Source organism: Culex pipiens, chromosome 1, assembly GCF_016801865.2.
Source record: "Culex pipiens pallens isolate TS chromosome 1, TS_CPP_V2, whole genome shotgun sequence".
In the NCBI taxonomy this organism is placed as follows: Eukaryota; Metazoa; Arthropoda; class Insecta; order Diptera; family Culicidae; genus Culex; species Culex pipiens.
The window spans coordinates 40,184,192-40,211,966 of NC_068937.1; the positions used below are offsets into that span (position 1 = coordinate 40,184,192).

Consider the following 27,775-nt stretch of genomic DNA (forward strand, 5'->3'; position numbering starts at 1 on the left):
ATGGAACTCGTTGAAAAAAATGATTTTTTCAGCATTCTTCGTATTCATCCAACTCGGTGCTGAATAAATCCTCTTTTTGCAACATGTTGCATAAACTACTATCAAAAATCTAAGTCTAGATAAGCAATTTTGTGATCGATTTAGTGTCTTCGGTAAGTTATAGGTGAGGAGAGTTCAAGAAAATTCGCAATACTCTAAAAAATGTACTAGTTTTTATTAAATTGAGTCAAAAATGTTATTTAGCCTCTATTTAGAAATTATGCAAATATATAATTTTATTTTCAAAAATTCCTTACTTGGTCAAAGCAACGGCAAAAGATGACATTTTTCGTCGTCAAAATGATTTTTTAAGCAATTAGTTTTTTTTTGTAATAAAAAAGTAAATTAATTTTTTTCTGGAATTCCTCTTTACCTTTTTGCGATTCACATTGCCGAATACATCAAATGAGATGAGAAAAATACTTCTCAAAATACAGATTTTAGTATGACCAACCCTCAAATATGTTTGGAAACTTGTATGGACGAATGGATGATGAAAAATGCCAAACGTGTATGCAAAATATCAAAATAAAAGTTTGAGAAATTTAAAAAAAATGTCATTGGTCGATTTTTCATAGTTTACTCAAGGTTCAATTGGCTAGGTAGATTAGCTAGTTTACCATTTTAATTTCGAATGAGTTTTGAAAACTTGTCCAATGTCCAACTTTTGACTGACACTAGAGCGTCCAATTTCCCGTCCCGGAAAAAAAATCCCGGGAGTTCACGGGATTTCTCGGAAAAAAATATTTTCCGTAAAATTCCCGGGAATTCCTAAAATACATGCAGAAATATACATTTGTCGCCTTTTTGGCACTAATGTTTAAAAAAAAATAGAGAACCTGATTTGTTTTTTTTTTTCATTTTTTTTTTTTTTCATTTCAATCTATTGTTTATACTGAACTAATCAGCATGTCTGTAAATTTCATGTCAAGGTTTAATTCAAATAATATTTATTTTTGAAGCATTCACAACTAGAAATATTGTTTGCTTATATGTTGGGCAACAAAAATTACGCTATTATGGAATGGAGAGTAACTATTTTATTTTTGACAACTAATATCATTTGAAAATAAGATATTTACCTCTTTCGGGCAATATCAAAATTGAGATTTGTTCAACATTTGTGTTTACCTTGATTGGATGAAAATTGAATTAATATAATAATAATTTTCAAAGAGGGTTGTGCGAGAAGAATTTGTTTAAAATAATTCTAGAAATTACAGTTTGAAGTTATATATTTATGAAGCACGTAAGCTACCAAGGGCGTAAGAGGGTTACATGTGACAAAATAATTGCAACCACTTGTACACTTTGGAAATTATTTTAATCTAATTTATTCTGGCCGTTGCAAATATTTTTCAAAGTTTATGTCGCCCCCCACATAACCATATAACTAAAAACATACCATAAATGAAACCATGAAAAATCATAAAAAAAACGACTTTACTTCGTATCATATGAAATTTACCCAAGAATGCAACCATGTTTCAAAAACTCGCTTCAAATATCTGAATTGTGTGTTTTTTTTTTTTTCATTTTAACTTAATGGTTTCTGAGACAAAAATTTGAAAGCAATTTTATGGTTGTAGAGTATAGATTTTAACTGCACTATTATTAAAAAAAAATACATCTCAACAAAAAATACTAATAATTTTTTTTTTAAATTGAATGCGATTTGAAAAACAGCATCAAAAATGTAATTTTCAATATATTTTCGCAAAGTTGCACGATTGTTTACAAGCAGTCAAGCCATTAATTGATCCTCACGCTCATTTTGACCATTAAAGTTACTGTTCTATATAATTTTGTTGCAAAATATTAATCAGATAAAGGATCAGAATAATGTTCGTTCAATTTCAAAATTCCCGGGAATTTTGTAACCCCGGGAAATTTGACGCTCTAACTGACACTGTTTATTGTGTATTGAGGAAAGCCCTCAATCATTGCAAAAGAAAATTGCTCGTCACTCTACACGGAGAAAAAAGAGTTCCCAAAATCGTGAACAAGGGTTCATGAAAATGGGCACCTCGAACAAAGTGTTCAAATATGATTTTGAAAAACGTACCATGAAATTTAAACGCTTTGTTCGTGGTTCCCATTTTCATGAACGCTTGTTTACGATTTTGGGAACTCTTTTTTCTGCGTGTAAAATGCTCAGTATTCAGTTCAATTTTGCGTCCTACAATTGTACAAATTTGGACACATTTGATTTAGAACCAAAATTCCTTCAGTGCTTTCAAGTAGGGTGCATCATGGCATTCGTTAAATTGAACTATATACTGAGCATTTCAGAGTTATGATCAATTTTCACAAAAACTGATTAACGGATTCACTTCAAGTCAAATCAGTTGCATTCAATTCTGTTTAAAGTCCCGTCCCATGTGAATTGTTTGAAGTTTCGAAAAATAGTTTAAAAAATATGTATATAAGCTCAGACTCAGTCTCTTTCAACCTATACACGAACCATGAAATTTGGACACTTTGTTCGAGGTTCCCAATTTCATGAACGCCTGTTCACGATTCTCGTAACTTATTTTTCTCCGTGTACAGACCAGCTGACTCAAAGCTACCCAAAGGGATACCGTTTCGGGTTGCACCCCCAATCGCACTATTTGCCGGGTCTTGTACCGGCCGGCGACGGCGGTGGCCTTCAGTTCCCGTCGCCGGTCGTCTCGTACCACCGCGCGTACGTGACGTTGAATACCAAATTCTCGAAAAAGTCACGACCATCAGCACAAATCGCCACATTCACACTTTTGTCCCGCACACACGGATTCTCTCTCTATGGGAATTTCATTGATAAAATTCCTTGAATGGCAGGACGGATTTCCCCCGACGGTCGGTGGTGGTTCTATACGTGGCCCGGTACAATTGGCCCCGATTTTCCGATTCCTCGGACCGATTTTGTTGTCTCGCAACACGTACGTTCCCTTAACCGGAGCAAGTGGAAGTCCTCGTTGAAGGTGTTTATGAGGTCCTGGAGATCCCGTCGAGTCTCCTTCCCTGGCGAGCCATATGTACAATAAAATATGTAAATAGTCGTGGGAAAGGACCGTCGGGAGTCCTCGTACCGCCCAAATCTCGAATCTTCCTTCGTTCCCTTTCACCTTAACCTTCGTTGATCCTTAAGATATTGCGTGTGTTTGCTTTCTTAAGGATCTCAACTACACAAGCTGCACCTGAAGTTGTGTGCCAGGTCTCCGTGCACCAATCAGCGATCCCGTTACGCACACCACCGCAAGTCTCGAAAGTCCTGCACGAATGTCCTGAACAGTGCAACAGAGAGCAAAAACAAGGCGAGCGGAATTGACCGACAGGTATTGCACCGACTTAAGGATCAGTACCGATCGACAAGTCCTAGCGACAAGTGCTCCGACAAGAGCAACTACAACCAGTGTGATATTCTTTTTACTTCTTAATGTTTTAGTTTGTGATAAAGCAGTGATAGCAAAGCTTTAATTTGTGATTAGTTTAAGTGATTTAGTGATATAGAATAATCAACCAGTGAAAAATGAAAGTGCTACGGAAACCGCTGACAGATTGCAACCAGAACATCTTGGGTAAATTGCGTTAAGCCGTATTAGGCTGCAATTCTGCAGTTGTGGGATGTGATTGAGGAGGATTGGTAGCAAATCAGTTAGAACGGAACTGAGAACTGAGAACCCCCTAATTTTGTGGTATTCCTTACGGTCGCAATAGCCATAAAAGAATTATTGTTATTTGCTAACTTTTGTGTTAGATTTGTATGGGGTGATGAATTTTTGACCTGACCTGCGTTTTTTACGTGTACCAATTTTTTTAATGGTCCTCATCAATACCTACAACTTTGCCAAAGACACCAAATCGATTAAAAAATTCCTTCAAATGTAACTGATTTTCCTATATTTACGTACCAAAATTGTTTTGAGATGTGTATGGGTGAACCAATGACATCTGTCAAAAATCAAATTATTCGCTCTACAGCATTGCCTTGGCGTTCTCGATTGCGAGATTCCTACTCGAAACTAGGTGTCCGAAGGCTTGATTGTTGAGGCAATTGCAAACCTCTTTTTACACCTTAGCTTCCATCCACCCCGGGATTTGTGAGTCCAACTGCCTACCAGCGACTCCACCAGGACAGGACCCAGGGAGACGACTCCTACACCTGGACTGACATCTGACATCTGTATTTTATTTAAATAAATCCCTAAGATAACTTTAAATATTTAAAATTATTATTTAAAAAAACACTGACATTTTACGATTTGAATTAAGCTTGTCTGTTTTACCAATTTTCACTACTATAGCAATGGAAATTTTGTTTCAAATTTTTATGTAACCGAATGCTTTTCGCTAACTAGGCTGACCGAAAAAGTCAAGGGGATGCAAAGTTATTATTGATGAAAGGATCACAATTAAAGACACTCCTAAATATTTCGACAGCTTACCCTTCACATTTTCTTTTGTTGTGACATAAAATTAAAAAAAAATTAAAAATGATTTTTTAATTGTTGAAAATGATTCTTGCATCCGCTGACCCCTTGGTAATTTGGCTTTGTTATTGTTTTTGACGTTTGACTGCTTTTTAACTGGGATACAGCCCAGTTATCGAGCGTTTCATTTAGTCACATTCGACCTCCTGTCCTTTCAACGTTTTGTCCATTTGACCTTTTGTCCAATTTCGACTTTTAGTCCATTCGACCTTATGTCTTTCGACCTTTTGTCACACATACAATGATTTTTGCATTTCTAATCAAATAAAGACTTTTTATTTATTTTTTGAATTTTGATGTATTGGACCACAGATCGGAAAAAGACGTGTAATTTAGCAAAAAAAAAATTCTCACAAATTTAGGCCGATGCCAATATTTAAAAAAGTTTTTGTCAAGGGGGGGGGGGGGGCAAAAAAATATAAAAATTTAAATAACAAGCCATAGTCTTCACATTTAAATGAAAAAAGTGTTTTAAAATGCATTTTACACTAGTTCAGTTGTTTTGCAATCATTAGTTTTCAAAAAATCTAAGATCTGACAAAAACAAAAACAGCATCGAAAAAAAAGATTTTGCATCGAAAATTTTCAAAAAATCTTAAGATTTTTTAATAAACCCAAACATGCTAAAAATGATTTTAAACGCAGAAGAATGTATTTTAATTTGATTTCAGCTGGTTGCACTTGAATTTTCATTGAAATTTTTAAGTTTATTGTAAAAATATTTTTTTTGCCCCCTGATTTTTCGGGCCAATTTTGAAGGGGGGGGGGGGGGTGACAAAAACTTTTAAAAATATTTGTACCAGCCTTATTGATATTTTGCAAATTTCTGACAGACTGCAATGATTTATTTATTTAACATTTTCAATACACGTTTAGCCTGATTTTTTTTTCAAAATTTGGAATTTTGTTTTATGTTTGCTTTTTGCCACCTCCTCGAACTCGTCAAATTGTTCCAAAAGTGTAAAATAATCACGAATACGTCTCACTACACACAATTTCGCAAACAAGGACCAACTATGATATGTCAAGACATCAGACGAGTTCTACAGTTTTTTTTTTAAATTAACTCGCTACAAGAACTTGTTTTTGGATTATAAACTTAGCTTTTTTATTTTATCTTGTAAATTTCGTTTCAAATCAACGCAATTTCGATCACAATGACTTCATGTTCATCCATTAAGTCAAATCCTACAAGTTATTGTTTCATTAACAAAGCTTTTTACTATGAGTTGTTATTCCATTTACCATCATAATTAGGCACAACATGTCCTGCTGTTTCATTAGTTTGATCGCCTCCAAAACATCGATACAGCTTGTTTTGTTCAACTTTGGCGTGCATACTCGCAGACGATAGAACGATAGTTTGGCAAGTAAATAAATTGCATTGTCATAAATTCGGATCAACGCGCCCTCTATTGGCCATTCCAATTAATTTGCGCTTGTCTAACAGTGGGAACCGCACAAACTCCGCTCGTAATGTGTGTAGACATTAGTGTAATTATCACTACGCTAATCGCCTCCTTTTTCTCCTAACTTCCAACTTCTGTTCAATAGTTTTTGCTATAATTCTTGACTGCTTTTCTCCCCCTTCCAGGTCTCGCCACCCGCTGCGCCATGAAGGAGAAGAGCAAAAACGCGGCCCGGTCGCGGCGCGAAAAGGAAAACGCCGAGTTCCTCGAGCTGGCCAAGCTGCTGCCGCTGCCGAGTGCCATCACGTCCCAGCTGGACAAGGCGTCCATCATCCGGCTAACCACGTCGTACCTGAAGATGCGCCAGGTGTTCCCCGAAGGTAGGTTATTATGACGTGGAAATCATTTTCAGTGTTTCAAATGTCAAAATGTAGTTGCACGTTTAGCCACCTACGGCGCTGCTATCGCAATGCTTTACTTTAAAATTCATGCTTTCGTCACAAACGAGAAATTGAATTTAAATTTTTGCATCACGAAATTTGCAATTCAAACAATATTGCACTCGACAATTTAATGAGAGACAAAAATAACACTGATAATGATTGCACATTTTGTTTTCCACGTTGGACCTGTTTACCATTTTTTCCTCTCCTCTCCTCCACGGAGACCTCCGCTGGAGTGAACCGAGTAACCACTCCAGCGGAGATCGAGTGCCCCCGTATGCAAATAACTCTCCGCGCGAGTTTGTTCATCGAGCATAATCGAGTTTTAAGGTGCGAGGGGGTGGACAAATTGATGATAACCGAAATAAAAATCATCATCATAATCAACATCGTTTCCTTCCTTCACTTTTTCCCCGGAGATTGCTGATTGCTCAGCTCGTCGTCGTCCTTTTTTTTTTTTAATCTGGGCCACAAAAAATTATAACCATAAATTGGAATGCGATCATATCGCGCGCGGGATTTTTATGATAATTTCTTTTCAATCTGGGTGACAGCGAAAGAAACGAACGTGATGCGACCAAAGTGGCTATTTTTTAGAGGTGCGATGCTGTCATCCGTGCTCACTTTATTGAGTTTGTACAAGGTGCAGGTGAGGCTTGAACCTGAAATTCCATTAGAGAGTGAAAGGAATGTTGTCGGGCTGATAAGAATCTGATTGCTTGAGTTATGAATATAAATAGGATCGTTTGAAAAAGGAACATTCAAGTTTAAATCTGTTTTAAATTATATTATATACACGGTATTTATTTGCTTTTATCACTATGTGTAATAAAATCTGTAATTTGAGCTCGATTTAAGCTATTTATAGCATAACTCAATAGGATTGCCACTTAAAACCATTTTAAAAAAAATCCGGATTTTCCTGTTTTTTTTTTTCTCAAACGTCAAATACTACTTGCTACTACTACTCAACGATTCAACGAGCACGGGGTTTCACTTTTTTTACAACTGTCAGTTGTTGCAATGCCTTGGCAATGCCAAAACAATTCCCCCCTCACTTCGTCTCACCATCCAGCTCCATTTTTGTTGACTTTCTTGGTAAATTTTTAAACCATGCCAGATAAACAAAAAAAGTGTTTTTTCAGTGTTTTTTTTCCAAAAATTAACCATTTTTAAATGTTTATTTATCTTTTTTCTTACCTTTATCTTTTTAAAATTTCATTTTAATCTTTAAAAAAATATCTTTTACAAATACTATTTGAAGAAAAGTACAATTGTTTGATACTGAACATAAATTTAAGATTTTCTTCCTTAAAAAGTCTCAACGAGTTATCCCCACCAGCAAAGTCACTTTAAATTGTTTCCTCATTACTCTGAGCTATCATGCCGCCCACAAACCCTTCCGGCCATGACCACCAGCCAGAACCCTGCTGCTGAGGCAGCATCAGTCAACCGGAAAAGTCCTTGTATCGGCCTCTCCGACGCCGCCACCCTCAAAGACTGACAATTACATCAATATAACCACCAGGCGGAAAAATGCCTCAAGGGCCAGCCCAACCCAACCGGGGAAAGCCACCCTCCACGCTTTTGTGAGCTTCCATCAACACGAAACGTATGCTTCTTGTTATTCTAGAGGGGGACTCTGTCGGATGTCCCACGCCTCGTCACTTCCTGCTGAGCTCGCTAATAGGGTGTCCTGCTGCTGTTACTTCATAGGATTTCTTCAGAAAATCGCATTTAATTATATATTTCCTGAAAATAAATGTTCACTAAACCCCGCTAGTTCGACATCTACAATAATATTGTTTTAAGGATATAAAATAACAAGTTATTTGGCGAAACCTTTTAGCTTCTTTTCAATGAAGCTTTTTTAAGCTTGAAAACACATATCAAAAACTTTATTCAAGCGTCAAAGTACCCAAAATATTTTATGTAATATTGGAATACATGTCTTACCCCTACATATAATAAAATGTTGGTGAAGGAACTGAACCCCCATAAATTTGGCAACAGTTATTTTCAAATAAACGGAGCTAAATTTGCAGTCAAATTGTGAACTCACAGAGAATCACTCTCTTCAGCCAAACCGGCCCAGAAATCACAAAAGGGGGAAATAATAGGCGAACAAAGTGATAAAAATTATGCTGACAAATAAAAACACATTTTCAAGTGGATCACCGAGCGTCGGGTGTACATTTAATGACGACGACGACGACGACGACTACGCTGAAATGCCTCTTGAGGGCGTCGAGCGGTTGTTTTCTTTTCTAATTATTATTCTTCCTTTTCTTCTTCCTCTTTCCAGGACTTGGGGACGCCTGGGGCTCGCAGCACATCCCGAGCAACCCGCGCGACCTGGCCATCAAGGAGCTCGGCTCGCATCTGCTCCAAACCCTGGACGGGTTCATCTTTGTAGTGGCCCCCGACGGCAAGATCATGTACATCTCCGAGACCGCCTCCGTGCATCTTGGACTCAGCCAGGTCGAACTGACCGGCAACTCCATCTACGAGTACATCCACAACTACGACCAGGACGAAATGACCTCGGTGCTGTCGCTTCACCCGAACATGTTCGGCCCTTCAACCCCACCTCCACCTCCACCCCCGATTCCACCGGCCATGGGAAACTCGCCGTCGCCGCTCATTAGCCAAGGACCCCCGTCGGAGTCACCCCCGCAGAGCACCAGCAGCTGTCCCGCCTCGTCACTCTCGCCGGGAGCAGGGCTGCAGCCGCACCTGGGACCACCGCCGCAGGTTCCACCGGGAATGAGCCCGCCGTTGTCGTCCTCCTCGTCGTCACACATTCCCAATGTGGTTCCACCACCTTCAGCGCCTTCCAACCATCACAACCCGCATCAGCACCCGCCACCGCAGCACCACGGTCATCCACATCAGGTACGAAAAGTTTGAACGTTACATTAAACCTTCTTCCGACTTTTGATTTTGAAGTCATTAGAGAAATGTTTAATCGAATTAGATTGGATTCAGTTAATCAATCTGATTCAACTTCTAACAATTGGGTCCCAAAATTAAGCTTAAATTTTTGATATTATTGTTCACAACGATAAAGCTAATTTTTCTGACTACAATAACTCTTTGTTCGACCGCAAAGGAACTCTTTTTTCTCCGTGTGAAGCCAAGAAATTGACCAAATAGTTAAAGCTGTCAAAATGCGTATGCGCCCTTTTCAAATGTTGCTCCAGATTTGTTAATGAAGCACCCGATTCGAGTGGTAGAAACAGCCCTCTGTCACGACGGCCATGTTTATGAAACCTAAATGTTCGACGCGAACATGAAGACAACAATGAAGATGAAGAACGCATTTGCTGTCAAAATTTGAAAATAAACAAACCGCGTGGTAAAAAAAGGCATAATTTCATAATGTTGAAATGATTTCCATGAAAAAATAACGACACGGGACGGATTTCCAAACACAAGTTCCCGAAGGACCCTATCCGCCAGAGACTATGGATAAATGCCCCGCGAAATTGCTATAAAGACGGTTTTGCAAGTTAGAAGTTCAGATTAAATATTAAATTTTGTTCGAACCACTGTTGATTAAATTTTGTTCGAACCACTTCGCGATGAACTTCTTGTGAGTCCACAAAAGGTCGGATTCTACACAAGCACGCGATTCCTTCGATTCCCTGTGCGAGTCGACAGCGGGAGTGGGCCAGTCCTCGGAGAAGGTTATCGAAGGATGCTCGGAAAGACCAGCTCCGCCACAATCACCGGAATCACGGATGTTTCTGCACTTGGTTGGTTAATCCCTGCCGGAGACTGCAGCGAGTTGTTCGGAAGGATCTACAGCGGGACTTGACCAGTCCCCGGTCCAGTACTACCCAGCGAATCTTCCCGGTCAATCGGAAGCAACAGTTCTCACCTTTTTTCGTTACAAATTTGCACACACAAAAAGTGATGTTTCTTGAAGATTTGGTGTAAACAAACAGACAACACCAATACTGCTACACTCACACAGCCCACGCAGCAGTATTAGTGAAGAGCCCACGATAAACAACGTGGGCTCTTCACTAATACTACTACGTGGGCTCTTCGAGGTTTTGGTGACTGTCAAACGTTCTAGCCATTTACAGTGGTGCCAGAGGGTTGGGTAGAAATGACAGTTCGCTCCTTGGTTCGCTCCATAAGAAATACATTGCAAAAAAAAACAAAACCGGCTCGAATGGAAATGCACCATTCAAACGTACTCGAATTACAAAGCAGTCAAAACTGAGCTGTCAAACTAATGTTTACATTTCGACCTCTTTGCTCGTCGATTTCCGAGCACGTGGTTTCGTGCTTTTGACAGCTGTCAGTCGTTCCAATGGAGCACCCGCAGTCGAGCAGTTTTTTTAAGAAATACATTGTAGAAAAAAGCAAAAACTGCTCGAATGGAAATGCTCCATTAGACTGGTTGCAACGCGGCTCTACTTTGTTCTAGCTGTTTCATTTTTCAAATAGAACTGAAACAGACCACGCGCAACGCGGAGTTGCAGTTTTATTTTTCGAGCAGTATTTTGAAACCGGAATAAAACTGCTCGACGAGTTTGTTTCAAACGTGAGACGGTTTGGAACTGGAATAGAACTCAGTTTCAAAAAAAATCAGATATATAAAGATATCCACGTATTCTTACACACACACTATGATGCTGTGTTGATAATCATACGCACACAATTAAAAGCATTTTTTTGAAACAACATTTAGATCAGCGCGTTGCGAGCACCGTGTTTTAGTTTCATTTCCGCCAGTTCTAAAAATTTAAAACTGCTCGTAATTTGAAACAATTATAAAACTTCGCGCTGCAGACAGTCTTAGCGAATTCGGATTCGCTCATTCAAAGCTGTTTGGTGCGGGTTCGGTCGCTGTTTTTACGCCAGCTTGAACTGTCACAATTCCACCAGCATTTCAAGGCTCTGAAAACTAATTGTATGCCAATTTTAAGAATCAACTTGTTTTTAATATGTTGATGAGTTTTTATGTTCCGCAGTTGAAAGCTATTAGTTTTATGTATGTCAAGATTTGTGTTTATTGTTTTCGTTCACAATTTAAAGCAGCTTTGCGCTGTTCCGGATAATGTTTATAATTTGAACAAGGAATTTTTTTCAAAAACGTTGTTTTGTGAGTTTTTGTGACATTACATAGTCTTTGGCGAAAAGTAGACAAGATAACTGGGTTTTTTCGGTTTTCTGACGAGCGTGAAATGTGTTTTTTTTTTTCACCTTAAAATCAGTTGTAAATGTGTCAAATAACGATCAACTTTGCGGAAAGCTACTCGAGGAAAATAAGTTATAAAAGAATTTATTCTGTTGATTAGGATACTTTGTATGAAAAAATATTGGTGGAATATTTTTAACTATATTTATTATATTGTATTATATCATGCATACCATGATTTTCTTAACGGAAAAAACGGAATCGACGTAACACCTTATAATGTGGCCCTCTTAAACCTTGCGGTTTCGTCAACGGATCCACAGGTGTGTATCGTTCTTTTTGCGACAAGACTCCGCCTCCCGGGTCTCCTAAGTGTGAAGGTATGGCACGGGGAGAGGGCACCGAATACCTTAGAATTTTTTGCGTCCGCCTCGGGATTCGAACCAGCGACCTCTGGATTGTGATTCCAGCGCGCGGTCCGATTGATCCACACAGGCAGATTTTCTTAACACCTTGGCCATAACTGACAGATCGCATCACATAGATTCGAAGGAAGTTCCATCCGACTTAACGAATCCGCTCTGTATTTTCATTTTATCATGGCTTGTATTCTATAGCAAAACATTTTAAAAAACAAAAAAATATACTTTGGTTTAAAAACACACAAAAACACACACACTTTACAAACAATCAGACGTAAGTAGAAACTAACCTAAAAATGAAGAATAATGATAAAAAAAATACTTGACAGCTTACTTTTTGAAAACAAATGTAGTGCGGATTCGCCAATTCCGCCGAGCTAGAGAATCTGTATTCCTAAGCGAAAAGCCATTTCAAAATACTCAAAATTGGCAACACTGCATTCACATTTGTCAAAATAACTTGCAGCACTGCAAATGTCAAAGCCCGAGCATGACTCTTTTTCAGATTCTTTTTTTGAAAGTCATTTTATTCAAAAAAAAAACAAAACAAAAAAAATCATGACGGGCTGCGTTCCAGCAAAAAAAAAATCAGCAAAAAGATTTTCATTTTATTCTAATCTAATCTAATCTAATCGAACACAAGCGCAGCCAGTCCGAAGAAAGCATCCTGGAAGAACTTGTGGTTAGATTACGCCCCAAGTTCTTTCTTGTCAATAGTAATAATTGCAGTACATCCGAGTTACCCCGAAAATGTATTGCAAAAATTAAAGCGGCCAGGCCTACTGCGTTGCATTAACCGCAGAGACAGATTCTGTGAACGGACCACATTTCACAGAATCATCAGGGGAGGAAGGATGCGTGGACATACCGTACCAAACGCTCCGAATAAGTTGGGTGTGGTGTGTTAGTGTAAATTGGCAATTATTTATATTTTTAGGGGGGAAGTGGAAATGGGAAAATTGGGGTTGGGGAAATTGGGATTAAAGAATGGGAAAGTGAGAAAGGGGTAGGAGGGTTATTGAATTTATAATATTATATTATAATAAAGGGGAATATAGTCAAATAGCAAATAATGATAGAAAGCTCTCACCAAGGAACAGCAAATCTTCAAAAGACACAGCCAGGTGGGTGGGGTCCCGATCGTCAGATCCCAAATTCTTGATGAAAAAAACAGGCCGATCGAATGAAGTGGAAGTGTTCCTTAACTCCGAATATCTCCACTCCAACAACGGCTGCAGCTAGGGGGGCCCGGAACGTAGACCTCATCAGGCCAAAACTGCCATTTCATCCGACGACGACACTTGAGGGATTGAGCTGGTCCAGATAATCGTGAAAGCTCCGCTTCCAAAACTTCCACTGGTCATCATCAGAAATTTTGCGTTAATCTTCATAATGTTAAAATACTTTTTTTCACAAAAAAATGGGTGAAAAAACGACAACTAAAAATTTTCGCTTCCGACTTCGCGCACGGTTGCTGCGATCAATCCGCAAAAAGATTTTCATTTTATTATTGGTTTTTATTCATGTTTTGCCCTTTTCCGAATAAAAAAAATCACTCCATCACTTGTTATCGATCGAACTAAGCAACCGCATAGAGACATATGTTGTGCATGAATAGTATACTTCGGTTCGGAAATTAAGTTTTTTTTCAGAAAATCAAATGTAACTTAAAGCGTTTTTACAATCAAGTTTGGAATGCTAAACAACCCCACGAAAGAATCCGTTGAAATTTGCCCGGGAAATGAAATAAAAATATTCACCTTTCCAAAAAATAATCATATATATTCCGCTTTTTGTGCTAACCATTTTTTCGAAGCTAACTTTTCAATAAGCGTTCTAGGTTTCCTTGAGACTATTTTGAAAAGTAATCATCGGTTTGTCAAGTCTTGCTTCAGTTGGCCAATACTTCAAAAGCCCTCGTGTTTACTCCCAACATGAATCTTGTCAATGGCCAGGCCTACGTCGCCAAGCTATCCGCAGAAATTATTCAATGAAAATATTTTTTTTTAATTAAACCAAGAATTCACTTTATTAGGAAAAACTAATACATAATTTGTTAGTTAGGAAAAACTAATACATAATTTGTTAGTTTTAAACAAATTTCTGCAAACTACACAGAAAAAAAATAATGTAAATTTGGAAGCTGTAATTTTGGAAGGTTGAATATTACCTATTTTATGGTGTAATTTTACCTCAATTTAGACTGAAAAAGTCACATTACACCAGAAAAGTGGTAAAATTACACATTTCCAGAGGTAAAATTACACATTTTTTCTGACATAAAAGATTTACCCCTTCCCAGATGTAATATTACCATGATTTTTTTTTCTGTGTACTGCGGTTCAGACTCGCCTTGATAAACACTTAAGTACCGTAAACCGGGGTCAGATTGATAGCTGGGATGACATTGATAGAATCAAGTTTTTTTTAGCAAAACAAAAAATACGAGTTAACTACATACGGAATGGTATGGAGCCATAATGAGTTTGGTATAGATGTGTTCAAAGTACCCCCTGAAGCAGCTTTCAAATATTTTTTTTTTATGTTTTAAAAGTTAGTTAGCTATAATTAAGAAAACATTGATAAATAGGATTGTTTATCTTATTGTTTCAGCTCCATCACCATCATCATCATCACCACCACCACTTTGGGCAGCACCAGCAATCCCAGACGATAGAGATCGAGCGAACGTTCTTCCTGCGGATGAAGTGCGTGCTGGCGAAGCGGAATGCCGGACTAACCACTTCCGGCTACAAGGTAAGCTGCAATATCGGTATATTTCAGTAAATTGAAAGATTTTGATTTGAGGTTTTCGAATTAACTTTCAATGTTGTGTTGCACTTCTTGGAGCAGCGCAGTTTTCCCGCGAAACTTCAACTGCACGTTAGAGAGAATCTGTTCAAGTCCGGTCTCTGTTTTGGACACAAATGAGACTCGAAGTTTAACAAAAATATGAAAACAAGCAATTATACGTGCCTCGCAAGCCAAAACATTTTCAAGAGGGAGAGCAGAGCCCACTCCGGTTCGTAAATGGAGCATACAAAGTATATCGAGCCAATATCCGACTGTGGCGACGGCTGGATGTCGTGGTTTTATGTTTCATCCCGACTCGAATAACAAAACAAAGCGCGCGCGAGATCATGTGCCGGGGTTTGTCGAGTACGAAAGGGGTGAACCCCTTTGGAGGAGTTTGTTTTTAGAAAATTCCGGGCAGCACAACACACCACTTGTGCAATTAGTCAATTATTCAATCTGGGCTCATTAGGCCGCGACGAAACGCTCACGCCAAGATCAAACGCCAGATATGCAACACTTCTTCAACAAAAATAAAAAAAAAGAGGAGGAGGTGTTCACATATTCCACTTCTTGATTAACTTTTAAATCATATCTTGTCTGGGTAATCAACCGAAATCATACGGTTCGAATTAGTATGCACGGGCACGGCAATTCTTGCGCTGCGCTGAACCCTTTCGTATTCAAATGATCCGCTCAAGTGGTCTCATTTCTTTCTTTACTTCTATTCTCTGCAGGTAATCCACTGTTCCGGTTATACGAAGGCGCGCATCTACCCGGGTGATTCGACGTACGGCGACGGCCACAGCTGCATCCAGAACCTGGGCCTGGTGGCGGTCGGCCACTCGCTGCCCCCGTCGGCCATCACCGAGATCAAGCTGCACCAGAACATGTTTATGTTCCGGGCCAGCATGGACCTGAAGCTGATCTTTCTCGATGCGAAGTAAGTTTAACTATCGACTGTGATCATTGATCATTCCGTTGATTTCCGGTCCGCTGGCTAAAAGTCCGTCGCTCCGGTTCTGTTGTCCGCAATCGTAGCGCGCGTCTTTCATTACTTTATTGTTTTTTTACGCTAACTGTCAAATCCACTCGCCAAGATTCATTTATAAAAGGTCGTGCGTGATTTGATGTGTAGTTTTGTACTCTGAACTGGGTTTGGTAAATAAACAAAATTTAATAGTAAATAAATCCGAGAAAACGAGTCGAGAAATTTGATTTATCTCAAAATTCAAACAAACTGCAACGACACGCGTAATTCAATACCAAATCCAAGGGGGATGGTAATGCAAAAAAGTAAACAACAAATCATCCACCCGAAATCCAAACTTAGATCTCCACAATCCCGGCTCAGGTCACCGTCGCCGGTCCATCAATGAACCCAACCCATCGGGGCCCAGACGGCATCCTTCCGCCTCTTCCCCACTACTCTATGTATTTGCCCGGCAGTATCAAATCCGCGGGACGTGTCAAAGCTTGTTTGCTGCCAAGTGCTACCTTTTTTTACTCTCCGAATTCCGGTTTTATTTGCTCGGAATATTGTGTTGTTGTGTTGTTTGTACGGCACTTGCCCCCTTTGCGATGCCCTCTAATGATTTTTTTTTTCCTATCATTTTTTTTCGTCAGGGTGGCCCAGCTGACTGGGTACGAGCCGCAGGATCTGATTGAGAAGACACTGTACCAGTATATTCACGCGGCGGATATCCTGCAGATGCGGTATTCTCACCAAATATGTAAGTGTCGGGATCGATTACAGTTAAAATAGGCTAAAATCATAGGGGTGGTGCACAAACCAATTGAAAAAAGTATGGTGCAAGTTAGTTTTACATCAATGTTGGTAATTTCTGTTTAGAGTGTCAGGTTAAATTTGATGTTTGAAGTATTTTTGACAGTAGAAATTTCTTATGGTTTGCCATAAAACGCCACGCAGAAGCATCACCAAGCAAAATAGTGACAAAATAAAGGGGGCGGATCAAATTACATTCTCTCTTTCTTTCCTTCTCTTCCTCTCTTTCTCTCTCTCTTTTACGAAACTAATTTTCATCTTCTCTATCTTGTCCTCTCTTCCATGCAATGCGCTCGCGCTCTCTTCCCACCACCATTGTGGCTGCCCGCAGTGATGTTCAAGGGCCAGGTGACGACCAAGTACTACCGATTTCTGACCAAGGGTGGCGGCTGGACGTGGGTGCAGTCGTACGCGACTGTGGTGCACAATACCCGCTCCTCCCGGCCCCACTGCATCGTCAGCGTCAACTACGTGCTGAGGTAAGTTTCGCGCTTCTTTCTTTGAAGAGATTTTTGGCGTCTCCATGATTTTTTTTGAAGCAAAATTACAGTACATTTTATAGCTAAAATGTTTCAACATGAAATGAAATTTTCTTCGTGATTGTGCTATCTTCGCGTTCGGAAATATCAACTACAATTGATTCAGTAAAAATTGAAATTCTCAAGAAATATTTTATATTTTCCTCGATATCTCAAAATTAGTACAAGAAATACTTTTGTTTTCTTCGGGAAACATAATGCCTGAAATGCTCAGTTTTACAATTTAGATTGTATTTACTCGACAACAATCATTTTTCTAAACTTTATTCTTCCTGCATCGTCCTGACTCGTTTATCCACAGTCCCGATTATCCGATATTTCGACTATTCGAAGTTTGACTATCCGATGTTTGTCAAAGTCTTCAAATTATCTAAACAACTTGTATAGCGAATTTGATCACAGTATGGCAAAATGTATATCTTAAAATTCTAAAATATGTACTTGTGTTCTAATTTTTTATTCTTAAATTCTTCAATTGAAAAAAAAAACATAAAGAAATAAAAAAATCAACTTCTTTTCAAATTCTTCGGTGTCGCCATTTTCTTCGCCATCTTGAGATTACTTTGGTTTAACTTTGAAGCATTTTTATAGTTAATTTTTATATTTGAGGAAAAAAATCGTTATTCGATTATTAGAAGTGGAGTTTTGCAATGGACTTTGAAAAAACTATTACGAACTGCATTTAATTTTTTGGAATCCTTAGATTTTCGAGTCTTGATTTTTTTTTTTGTAATTGAATGCAATTTTTATTTTTTTGGATTTTTTAATTTTAAAATTTCTGAACTGTTGAATTTTAGGATTGAAGAATTAAAAATGTTATAATTTCCAAATTCTTGAATTCTAAAATTCTACAATTCAGAAATCTTTAAATTGAAAAATCAAAAAAATCAAAATTGCATTCAATTTAAAAAAATAATCAAAACTCGAAAATATGAGGATTCCAAAAATGAAAATACAGTTCTTAACAGTTTTTCCGAAGTCCTTTCCAAATTTGAAAATTACAACATTTTTAATTCTTCAATTTAGAAATTTTAGACTTTTCTAATAAATAAATTTTTAAATTTATATTTTTCAATCCTGATTTTTGGAGTTTTAAAAGGATTTGTTTTATTTTAGATTCTTTTTCTGAGTTTCTAAATTCTTGAATTTTTAAATTTCTGGATTTTTTGACTCACGTTTTTTTAATTTGGTCCAAAAGCTATTGTGTTTCATATGTTTTAAGGACCGTTTAAAAAAACTCTAAAGCTATGATTTTTTTCTGTTTTTTTGTTAGGATTTATTTTAATTTTTAAATGCCGTCATTTTTGTCGATAACTTTGAAGTATTATTAGAGTCATATCATATTCATGGTCAGAGACCCAAATTTTGATAACATAAAAAAAAATGTGATTCGATTATCCGGAGCTAAATGTTGGCAAGAACTTCGAAAAATCGAGTTCGAACTGTATTTAAATTAATTATTTAACAGATTTTTTAATTTTATTTAAAATAAGATCTGTATTTAATTTTTTTATTTATGAATCCAACAATTTTTAGAATAATAAATTTTAAATTTTCTCAGTTCTCGAATTTTGATGTTTTTTCTAAATTTTCGAATTTTTCCAATGGAGCACCCACAGTCGAGCAGTTTTTGACAGTTCGCTTCATAAGAAATACATTGTAGAAAAAAGCAAAAACTGCTCGAATGGAAGTGTTCCATTCTTTAAACATTGATTTTTTAATGAAAATTCATCAATACAGTAGTTGTTCGGTAACTGGGCTGAGAACGTAGCCCAGTCACCGAATGTTACTCGTTAACTGGGCTGAACCAAACATAACGAGGGGACCACCGATGCATAATATTTTCCAGATGAAATATAAAAATAAAAGTTACTCAAATTTATTTACAATGCTTACTTTTCATATTTCTTTAGTTGTAACTTGAAATTAAACAAAAGTTTGAAAAAAGTTTTTCTATTTATTGAATATGATTTTTGCATCCATTAATCCCTCGGTTATTTTGGTTTGTTTTGATTTTTTGACGTTAGTCTGCTTTTTAACTGGGCTACGGCCCAGTTATCGAGCGCCCAGTTAAAAAGCAGCCCAATCAAACAACGCCCGGTTACCGAACAACTACTATATTATATTTTTTATTTTTTTTATTTTTAAACTGCGGAGTTTTTTTTTAATTTCGTAAATTTTTGAATATTTGAATTTTAGAAAAAAAAACATAGGGTTTGAAATTTCTGAATTTGAGGTTTATCAATTTCAGTATTTTTATGTTATAAATTTTATGATTTTTAGAATTTCTGTTACTTTAATTTTTTTAATTTTCAACTTATGAAAATGTAATTCATTGAAATATTTGTATTTTTTTTATTACTGAATATTTGTTTATTTATTTATTGTCATAACATAAAGTGACTATTATTATGGCTTTTCTCTCTGTTTTACTTGATTAGGCTGGTACAAATTGTATTTAAATTTTTTGTCACCCCCCCTTCCCCCCCCCCCCCCCCGGTCGAAAAATCCGACAGAAAAATATTTTTTCAAAATACTTAAAAATTTCAATAAAAAAATAACTGCAGTCATCTGAAATCAATTTATTTTTTTTTTTGCATTTCCCTGCGTTTAGAATCATTTTTAAGAATGTTTGGGTTAATTAAAAAATCTTTTGAAGTTTTGAAAGTTTTCGATGTTTGGCACCGCAATTTTTTTTCGCTGAAATTTTTGTTTTCGCCCAATCTTAATTTTAGAAAACTAATGATTGCAAAACAACTGAACTAGTGTAAAATGCATTTTAAAGCACTTCCCCTCCCCCCCCCCCTTGAGGCAATTCTTGATTTTCAATATTATTTTATCGATTAAAACAATATTTAAAAGCTTGTCATTTTCAATCGCGTTCAAATAAGCAAATCGAACAGTTTTTTTTTCATCAAAAAACTTTTTGTTCCTTTTCAGCTGCCAACCGCTTAAGAAAAATCTTATCGTGACCCTTAAGGAAATTTCCTTGACCTTTCTTGAGCGTTTTTAATATCCGTACTATTCTTCAACACTCACACACATTTTAATAAATTAGATATTTGAAAAAAAATCAAGCAAAATAATGTAAATTGGCAAAATTCGAAGTGTAAACAAACATCCCAGATCGAGCTCGAATTTGCAATTAAACCTGGTTGATCAGCAATTGGGTCCTAAAATGAAGCTTAGATTGCTGATATTATTGTTTACAGCGATAAAACTTATTTTTCTGAGTACAATGACCCTTTGTACGACCACAAAGAGTTTAAAATGGATTTTTAAATCAATTTTGAAAAATTAATCTCGCGGTCCTTCTTGACAGAAAAGCTCCTACTTGACAGCTCGTTCCAAGGGGACTATAGTTAATCCATCGAAAAAATGTTGTCTTGTCAAAAAAAAATTTTGCATTAAAATGAAAAAAAGTGATCAGAAATGGTTTTTAATCGTGTTTTTTAACGTTGTACATAAAAATTGACATAGGGCTTTAGTACCCAATTGTCTAGAACTTTGTCCATCTGTTATTTGCCTTCCTATTGAAATTTATTAAGTACAGTAAGGTACTTCAAACGTTATTGCATAAGTCCGGTGGTTTTGTAAGAAAACGAGTATTTTAGAAACGTATTACAAAGAACTTTCCAAGATTTCCAACATATTGAAGGTCTGACAACTTAATCAAATGTTATGAGCACTTCAGTGTTATCGATACAAAATATTCAGAACCTGCGATTTTCCCTTTTGTCAAAAAATCATGGAGACGCTCGGTGAATAACTTCAACCAATTAGAAAATCAAACTAATAATTTTCCCTTTTTCCTTCCCCGCCAACAGTGACCAAGAAGCGCGCGATTTGCTTCTCAACGAAGTGCAAGGCCCGATGATCCCGAAACCCGAGGTCCAGACACCGGCCGCTACACCCGCAAGCGTAGCCGCTTCCGTGACTCCGATCTCCCCACCCCAACAACCGCAACAACAGCAACCTCCGCAGTCTCAGCCTCAGCACGCGATCCCAATGCCAATGCAACCACAACAACCTTCGGTCGCTTCTCAGTCTCAGCACCAGCAGCAGCAGCAGCAGCCGATTCTCCCGCCGCACAACCCACTGCTGGTGAAGGAAATGAGCAACTATCTGCAGCTGCACCAGTTTGACGACGACAGCTCCGGTCTGCACCAGATGCAGATCCAGGGCGGAACCGGAACGGTCCATCACCATCAGCAGCAGCAGCAGCCTTCGACGGTTGTGGTTCCACCTCAGCAAGACTTTGACCAGCAGTACAGCAGCCAGGGCAGCTTCCTGATGGACTCGAACCAGGGCGAGTTCCTGGACTCGTACTACGATCCGATCTACCAGGCGTACGACCCGCAAGGGGACGGCTCGAACGCGAACGTACTGCGACCATTTTCGGCCAGTTCCAACAGCTGCAGCAGCTCGGACGGGGAGGCCCACCTGAACGCCACGTACATCCCGAACACGGCGCTCATCCAGCAACACCAGCAACAGTACGACGACATGAATCAACACTTTGCGATGGCCGGTTGCTTCAACGGGAACGGCGTGCCCTCGAATGGCCACCTCAACGGGAACCATCACCACAACCAGCTTCACCAGGTCAACAACAATAACAACTACGATAACGGATTTTTAGACGACTTTAAAACGGGTAGCGTTGGTCATCAACATCCCGTAATGATCAATAATGGTGGTCATCAGCAGCAGCAGCAGCAACAGCACCATGTCCACAACGGGCCGCAGTACACGAGCGTGATTGTGGAGCCCCAGAACTACCATCTGCCTGTGGCGCCGAACGAGTTTGTACATTAGGAGGGATGGAAAGTAACCCAAAAACAAGACTGCAGGCAGTTGGGATTGTCTATTAGGAAATATGAGGGCAACGCGACGACAGTAATAGGGACGTGGCGTTACATCGTGCTGCCACCTGGTTTTTTTAAGCGCAAGAGTGTAAATGTGCTGAGTCATCGTCTAAAAATAGACGGCGTCCTATCTCGCCCAGCAAAATGAAGTCGATAAAGTAGTCGGTTTCGATGAGAAAAAGTGGAAAACGTGGTCTAAAAATAGCGACGCCATCCCCCTATGATATTAGGCAAGAGGAGGTAGCGTTTGTAATAAGTTTTTACTGTTATTTCTTTAAGGTAAGTTGCTTACGTGTATAGTATTTATTTAGAGTAATTCACTGTACATATTTGATATGAAGAAGATACAAACAACAACAACAAAAAACTTTTAAAGCTGTGTAATGAAGAGTGAAGTATTAAAGGAAATATACTTAGCAAATATAAATAAATAAACAAATCATTCCTTTTTTTCGAAAGCATTTAAGCAATTTGAAATGGTCTCTGTAACCCGCACCAATATGGAACCGGTCACAGTAGGTGTAGAGTCACAACCGGGACTCCTTGAGACACGACGTTCCGGACGCGGCACTATCGCTGCCGATCATCAACCACCCGCTGACCTTATGTCTGCTGCCTTCGTGTCCTGTTCCGGAATCCGCCAACCAGTTCCAGCACAATTGAATCACGCTCACACTTCCGCGCCAAACTTTCACTTTCAACAACCACTCTCCTGTCCACAGCGTAAACATCATACGCTGTCAAAACCACGCTTACACGCTTCAGTAAGGAATAGTCTGTTTTGGGTTATTATTACCCGGTCAATATACATATTTATCTGGAGCAACATTTGAAAAAAGTCAAAGTAGTTATGTCACAGACATAACCGGAATGGCGTAGACTACGTAAAGTTTTGATATGTGAACCATTTCTTAATTTTGATGAATTAGCTAGACACTTGAAATACATTAACGGAATAAGATCGTGAATGCGATCGGTAAATTCAGTCGGACCGTGTACGTACCGGTTGTTGAAACAGAATTTATATACGATTCGAATTGACTTTTACTAGAAAGAGATGGCAAATCTAATGCGAACAAAACCGCAGCTACCATGTAAACATACTTTGAATGTGTTGATAAATCTTTGACTAGACAACATCGAATGGAGGAAGGAAAGAGAAGAACGAAAAACGATTTTTTCGCGAACCGAGTGAATGTTTGATAGCAGAATGAGGGGGAGGGCAGCCTCAGAAAGCTGTGCAATCCGTCACCCCAGAAGTAAATCGTGTCAATTCAATTAGAGGGAAGGAAGATATAAGCGTTTGACGGATGACGCAGTATTCCAGGGCCTTCGGCCCGGGTTTTTAGGAGTTGGGGGCGAGAGCAGCCTCAGAAAGCTGTGCAGACCGTCGCCCCCGAAAACCAAAATTTGTTCCTGAAATTTAAACTGTAATTATTCATTGCGCTGCCTCGCCCCGGGTGGGACGAGGGATGGGAAGTGAGGGAACTCCGAAGAGTTGGAAAGTTTAACAACTAGAATATGGAAGTTTCACAACCACGGCTTGACCCACGAGAGGCAACTTTTCGGCGAGAAGGAGCAAGCGCGCGCCCCATCTTGTTGCTGCCTCGTCCCGGGTGGGACGATCCAAACGGTCCGGCCATCGAGAGGCAACTTTTCTGACGGTGACGACGAGAAGGCGATGCGCACTTCTTTTTGCAGTTCTGGTCCCTCTCTCTCCTGCTGCTGCTGCTCTGGTCTCTCTCCTGCTGCTACTGCTCTGGGCTGAGCTTTCCTGCTGCTGCTGCCGGTCCGACGTCTGAGACGTGAATGATAGAATGGGCTGAGCGCGCGTTCTTATATATGATTCCGGTCTGCTACTTCCCCTCCTTTTTCGCGACCGACACTCGGTCGCGTTGCTCGGATGATTTTCCCCTCAAAATAGGTACTTGACATTCCCGTCCGTGAGTGGGAAGCGCTCATTTTGCTTGCAAAATCTCTGCTTTTTGAAAACATTTTAAAACATTCAATTGTTTCAATAGTAAAACTATTTTGCCAACAATGAAAGTTTTATAGCAAATTGCTGAATAATTTTCGAATCGAATGGAACCAAAATCGTGCCGATTCGATTTGAGGGAAGGAAGATATAAGCGATTGACGGATGACGCAATATTCCAGGGCCTTCGGCCCGGGTTTTTTGGAATGACACCCCAGTACCTTCGACAAAGACGTAAGTCTACGTCAAAAAAGTAAATCTTTCCCAGTTCCTGAGGGGAACACCCTTGAAGAGTATTGGGGCCGGCATTTACAAAGCGGATTCAGTGGCAGTTTCATTCTCAACTTAATGTTAACATGTTAGGGTTAATGATAACATTCCATAGGTCGCCTCCCTAAGGTGTCGTGATAAGGTCCAGTTTGTGACGAAACACTACCTTCCCTTTACTAAGCAATCGATTCCAGAAGGGAAAAGATCACCAGTTGTGTTGGTCCGAGCCGGGATTTGAACCCCGATCTACCGCTTACGAGGCGGAAGCGTTACCACTGGGCTACATGGCTCGGCAACATTTGAAAGGGGCGGTGAAATTTCGACTTGTACATTCGTTTAGAATTTGAATATTTTGAGCTATTGAATTTTTAAAAAAAATATATTAAAATGTTTATTCAATTCTGTTGCAATTCTGCAAAGTGCATATTTTTAATTTTGAATTCAGAATTTTGTTGAAATTTTCTTTATTATTTAAAAAAAAGTAATTTGAAATTTCTGAAATGTTTGTTTTTTCATATTTTTCTATTTGTTGTTTTGTTGGATTTAAAAAAATCAGATTATTATTGTATTTTCAGTAAGAACATAGATATTTGTAAGATCATTGTCAAGTTTAATTTCACTCTGATTTACTTCATTTTGGTCCCGCGAGTGTGGATCAATCGGACAGCGGAGGAGATATATACAATACAAAATATATCCAATACAAAATTATTAAAACATTTGTAATTATCAGTCGCATTCATAAAGGAAAATTAAAATTCTTTGAGTTTTTCATCAAAACATATAACAAACAAGCACCGCGCGAAGAAACGTCAAACGGAATCTTTCCGTTTCTGTTACTTTTCAGCTGCGTACCGCTTAAGAAAAATCTTTTCGTGACCCTTTCCTTGACCGTTTCTTGGGCGTTTTTTTATATGGAGTTTTGCGTTCCTTCCGATCTGCATACCAGTCTTTAACCATTTAATTTAAACGCAGTAAGGCCGACGGTTAAACTTTCGCAACTGTCATGGTAAACTTCACAGTAGCTTGAGAGAAAGTTTGACTCCATGTTGCACTTTTAATTTCTCGATGCCTCTAAAGCGGTGTATGCACTTCGGAAGGAACCGGTCAAGAAAAAATTCAAATGGGCAGCAACGGCAGCGAAAGCAAGCCAGAGAGGGTGAAGAAAAGCCCCAAGAAAACGCTCTCTCTCCTTTGTTCTGCTGTTTGTAAAGCTGTTTCTTGACCCCTTTCCTTCCGATCTCCATACTAGCCTTAAGGCGGGAAGCGAACCAACGCCTGATGGCAACTAGATCGGCAGCCAAAGCCGCTAACCACTTTGCCATAATCTCTTCGTTCAATATTTTAAAGTCCAATATTTAAGCAGATATTTTTTGAATTATGAGGTATTTATTTGAAAGAAACAGTAACATGATCTCAATTTTGGCCTACAGCTACTTGGAGACAGCGCCATTTCAAGAAAATACCCAAGCATGAGTTCGACAAAACCCCAAACTGTTAATAATCAAGCACGCACACGTTAATGTTCCTGGTCGCTTGCAGCTGCTTAACGGTTTGCAGACACAGCGTCTGCCTGCTCAACCGAACCTCTTCCAGCGCAAGACCGTAGCTTGCGAGATACTCCACGTCAGCATCAGTAACCGGACAGTACTGGAGAGACAACTTCCTCAAACCCTTCAAGCGCTCACAAATCAGCGGCACAACGGATTCATCGTACGTCTCCTCGTAGCAATAGTCCAATTCCTCGAGAAAAGGACACTTTCGTAGGAGGGATTGCAGCATTCCCAAGGAAATGTTCGTGTGGCGATCAATCTCTACGGCGCGGAGATTTTTCGACACCTTGGCGTTGGAGTCTTCGTCGTCCAACACGCAACTGTTCAGGGCGATGCGCGCAAGGTGCGGAGAACGGTCGAGAAATTTCCATAACCCGGTTACGGTCACTTCCCGGAAGCGGATCTCTGTGATGCGCGCGCTGCCTTTTCTGTGGAGAACGATTGTGTTGTAAAGATCCCCACGTAGCTCGAAGTACTGCAAGTTCGGCATGAATTTCAAAAAATCGGTATCGATCTTGTCGCTGATGTGCAGCGTGAGTCGTTTCAGATTTGGTACGGCACGCCCGATGTCACGCAGAACCTGGAAATTCAAATCTCTACAATCATTCAGTGTTTGGGGTCTGGTTTGATCTCACCTGGGTGTTGGTTAGTTCATCCGTATAGATGACCAAGTCTTCAATCAGACGCTGCGAACGGAAAAATTTGGCCCAGCTGACCCAGTAGAACCGCGGTTCAACGTGAAGGGAGATTCGTCGCAACCGTGTCAACTCGGGCAAATCGCGAAGCACATTGACCGCTGCGTCGTCCACCTCCAACGCTTCCAGCGTACCGGCAAGAGCTCGAATAGGCGACAGGAGCCTGTCAACGTTGAAGTCCTCTTTCCAAATCTTCCGAATGCGAAGATCTTTCACGCGTGGGAAGATTTTATCGAAGACGTCCAGCAGGTTGGTGCGTTCATCGCCGCAGCAGCGCAGTTCGTCTAGGTTAAGTTCTTGCAGTTTGGTAAACTGAACGTTGAGTTCTGCCGTACCAGTCAGGCAGGATTCCCGAATTTGCAAACTTTGCAGGTTGGGAGTGTGACGAAGCATTACAATCAGAAGCGATAGATCCATAAATCCTCCAGACAAGGTCAAATGTGTCAGCCTTTGGGCAATCCGTGTCCACCAGGGACCTATCCAGGCGATGAGCTGATCTTGAAAGATTATCTCCGTCACCGGTAGCAGCCAAGTCGGATTGAAGTTACGGTCCATCACATAAAAGTCGTCTGGCAAAGGGTACCTTTGCCAAATTCTCTTTCTTTCCAAGCGGATCCGCACCTTCCGCATCAACGGGGGGCAACCGGTGACAATGTCACGCCATCGACGACAAACCAGACGCGCCCGGAGAAGCTGGAGACCGCTCAGGTAGCTGAAGATGTGTTCCCAAATCTCCGGTGGATAGATGTCCGACTTCCATGACGCCAGCCGGGTGAGTTTCTCGATCCGGAAGGAACGACGTGTGGTTCCGATATTTGACATCGTGCGGCAAACGACAATAGGAACCCGTTAAATTTCGGATTGCGATGTAAGTTTTATAAATTAGGGGAAGGTGGGGCAAGACGACCATATGGGGCAAGAGGAACAATCGCTCGTAAGGCCGTATTTTTTACAATTTTGATTTTTTCCAGTATGAGGAATTGTTGCTAACAATGCAATTAGCTGATTCTACTACCACATAACCGCCAAAAAGACGTAAACGCCACGTGGCATAAGATTGAATGAAGTTTTTTTCAAAACCTTTGTTTCCTTGTAATATTTGGAAAGTACAAAATAAGGTTTAGGGTTCGTTTTAAGGCTCATTTCATCAAAATGCTATTTTCTAGATTAGTAGTGTCCCTACCAATGACTTGCACCTATTATAAAGTATGATTCAACTTTTAGTTATTTTTGTTGAGAGCTTTTAAAAAATCTTGTTCAGGTGGGGCAAGTGTACCATATGGATTTTTAGTATGGAAAAAAATACGAATTGCTGCAGCAACATATTTTATTGTGAAAAAAATACATAAAAGTTTT

At 39.3% G+C, this 27,775-nt stretch overlaps 2 protein-coding genes across 6 annotated transcripts in view; one reads left to right on the forward strand and one right to left on the reverse strand.

Moving 5' to 3' along the window:
* LOC120424588 (protein single-minded) overlaps window positions 1-22,075 on the forward strand; it is a 92,735-nt gene extending 70,660 nt beyond the window's left edge. For 2 of the 5 annotated variants that reach the window (XM_052709212.1, XM_052709161.1), the window contains 7 exons: window positions 6,106-6,300; window positions 8,669-9,258; window positions 14,554-14,697; window positions 15,471-15,676; window positions 16,360-16,466; window positions 16,851-16,998; window positions 20,886-22,070. In XM_052709212.1, the coding sequence (XP_052565172.1) occupies window positions 6,126-6,300; window positions 8,669-9,258; window positions 14,554-14,697; window positions 15,471-15,676; window positions 16,360-16,466; window positions 16,851-16,998; window positions 20,886-21,876 (2,361 nt within the window). In that variant the 5' untranslated portion in view covers window positions 6,106-6,125 and the 3' untranslated portion in view covers window positions 21,877-22,070. Of the gene's footprint in view, window positions 1-6,105; window positions 6,301-8,668; window positions 9,259-14,553; window positions 14,698-15,470; window positions 15,677-16,359; window positions 16,467-16,850; window positions 16,999-20,885 lie in introns of all 5 variants that reach the window. The other 3 variants (XM_052709195.1, XM_052709210.1, XM_039588781.2) reach the window with 3 other exon arrangements.
* A 3,544-nt stretch (window positions 22,076-25,619) lies between these two features.
* Window positions 25,620-27,319, reverse strand: LOC120420508 (uncharacterized). The gene is made up of 2 exons (XM_039583602.2): window positions 26,360-27,319; window positions 25,620-26,304 (listed from the first exon to the last, which is right to left on the reverse strand). The coding sequence occupies exons 1-2, from the start codon at window positions 27,239-27,241 to the stop codon at window positions 25,669-25,671; spliced, it is 1,518 nt and encodes a 505-aa protein (XP_039439536.1). The 5' UTR covers window positions 27,242-27,319; the 3' UTR covers window positions 25,620-25,668.
* Between the last annotated feature and the right edge of the window lie 456 nt (window positions 27,320-27,775).

Coding starts and splice junctions, on each gene's coding strand:
- LOC120420508 (XM_039583602.2), bottom strand. CDS start 27,241: ATGTCAAATATCGGAACCACACGTCGTTCCTTCCGGATCGAGAAACTC. Junction 26,305..26,359: donor ATGAACTAACCAACACCCAG/GTGAGATCAAAC, acceptor TTGAATTTCCAG/GTTCTGCGTGACATCGGGCG.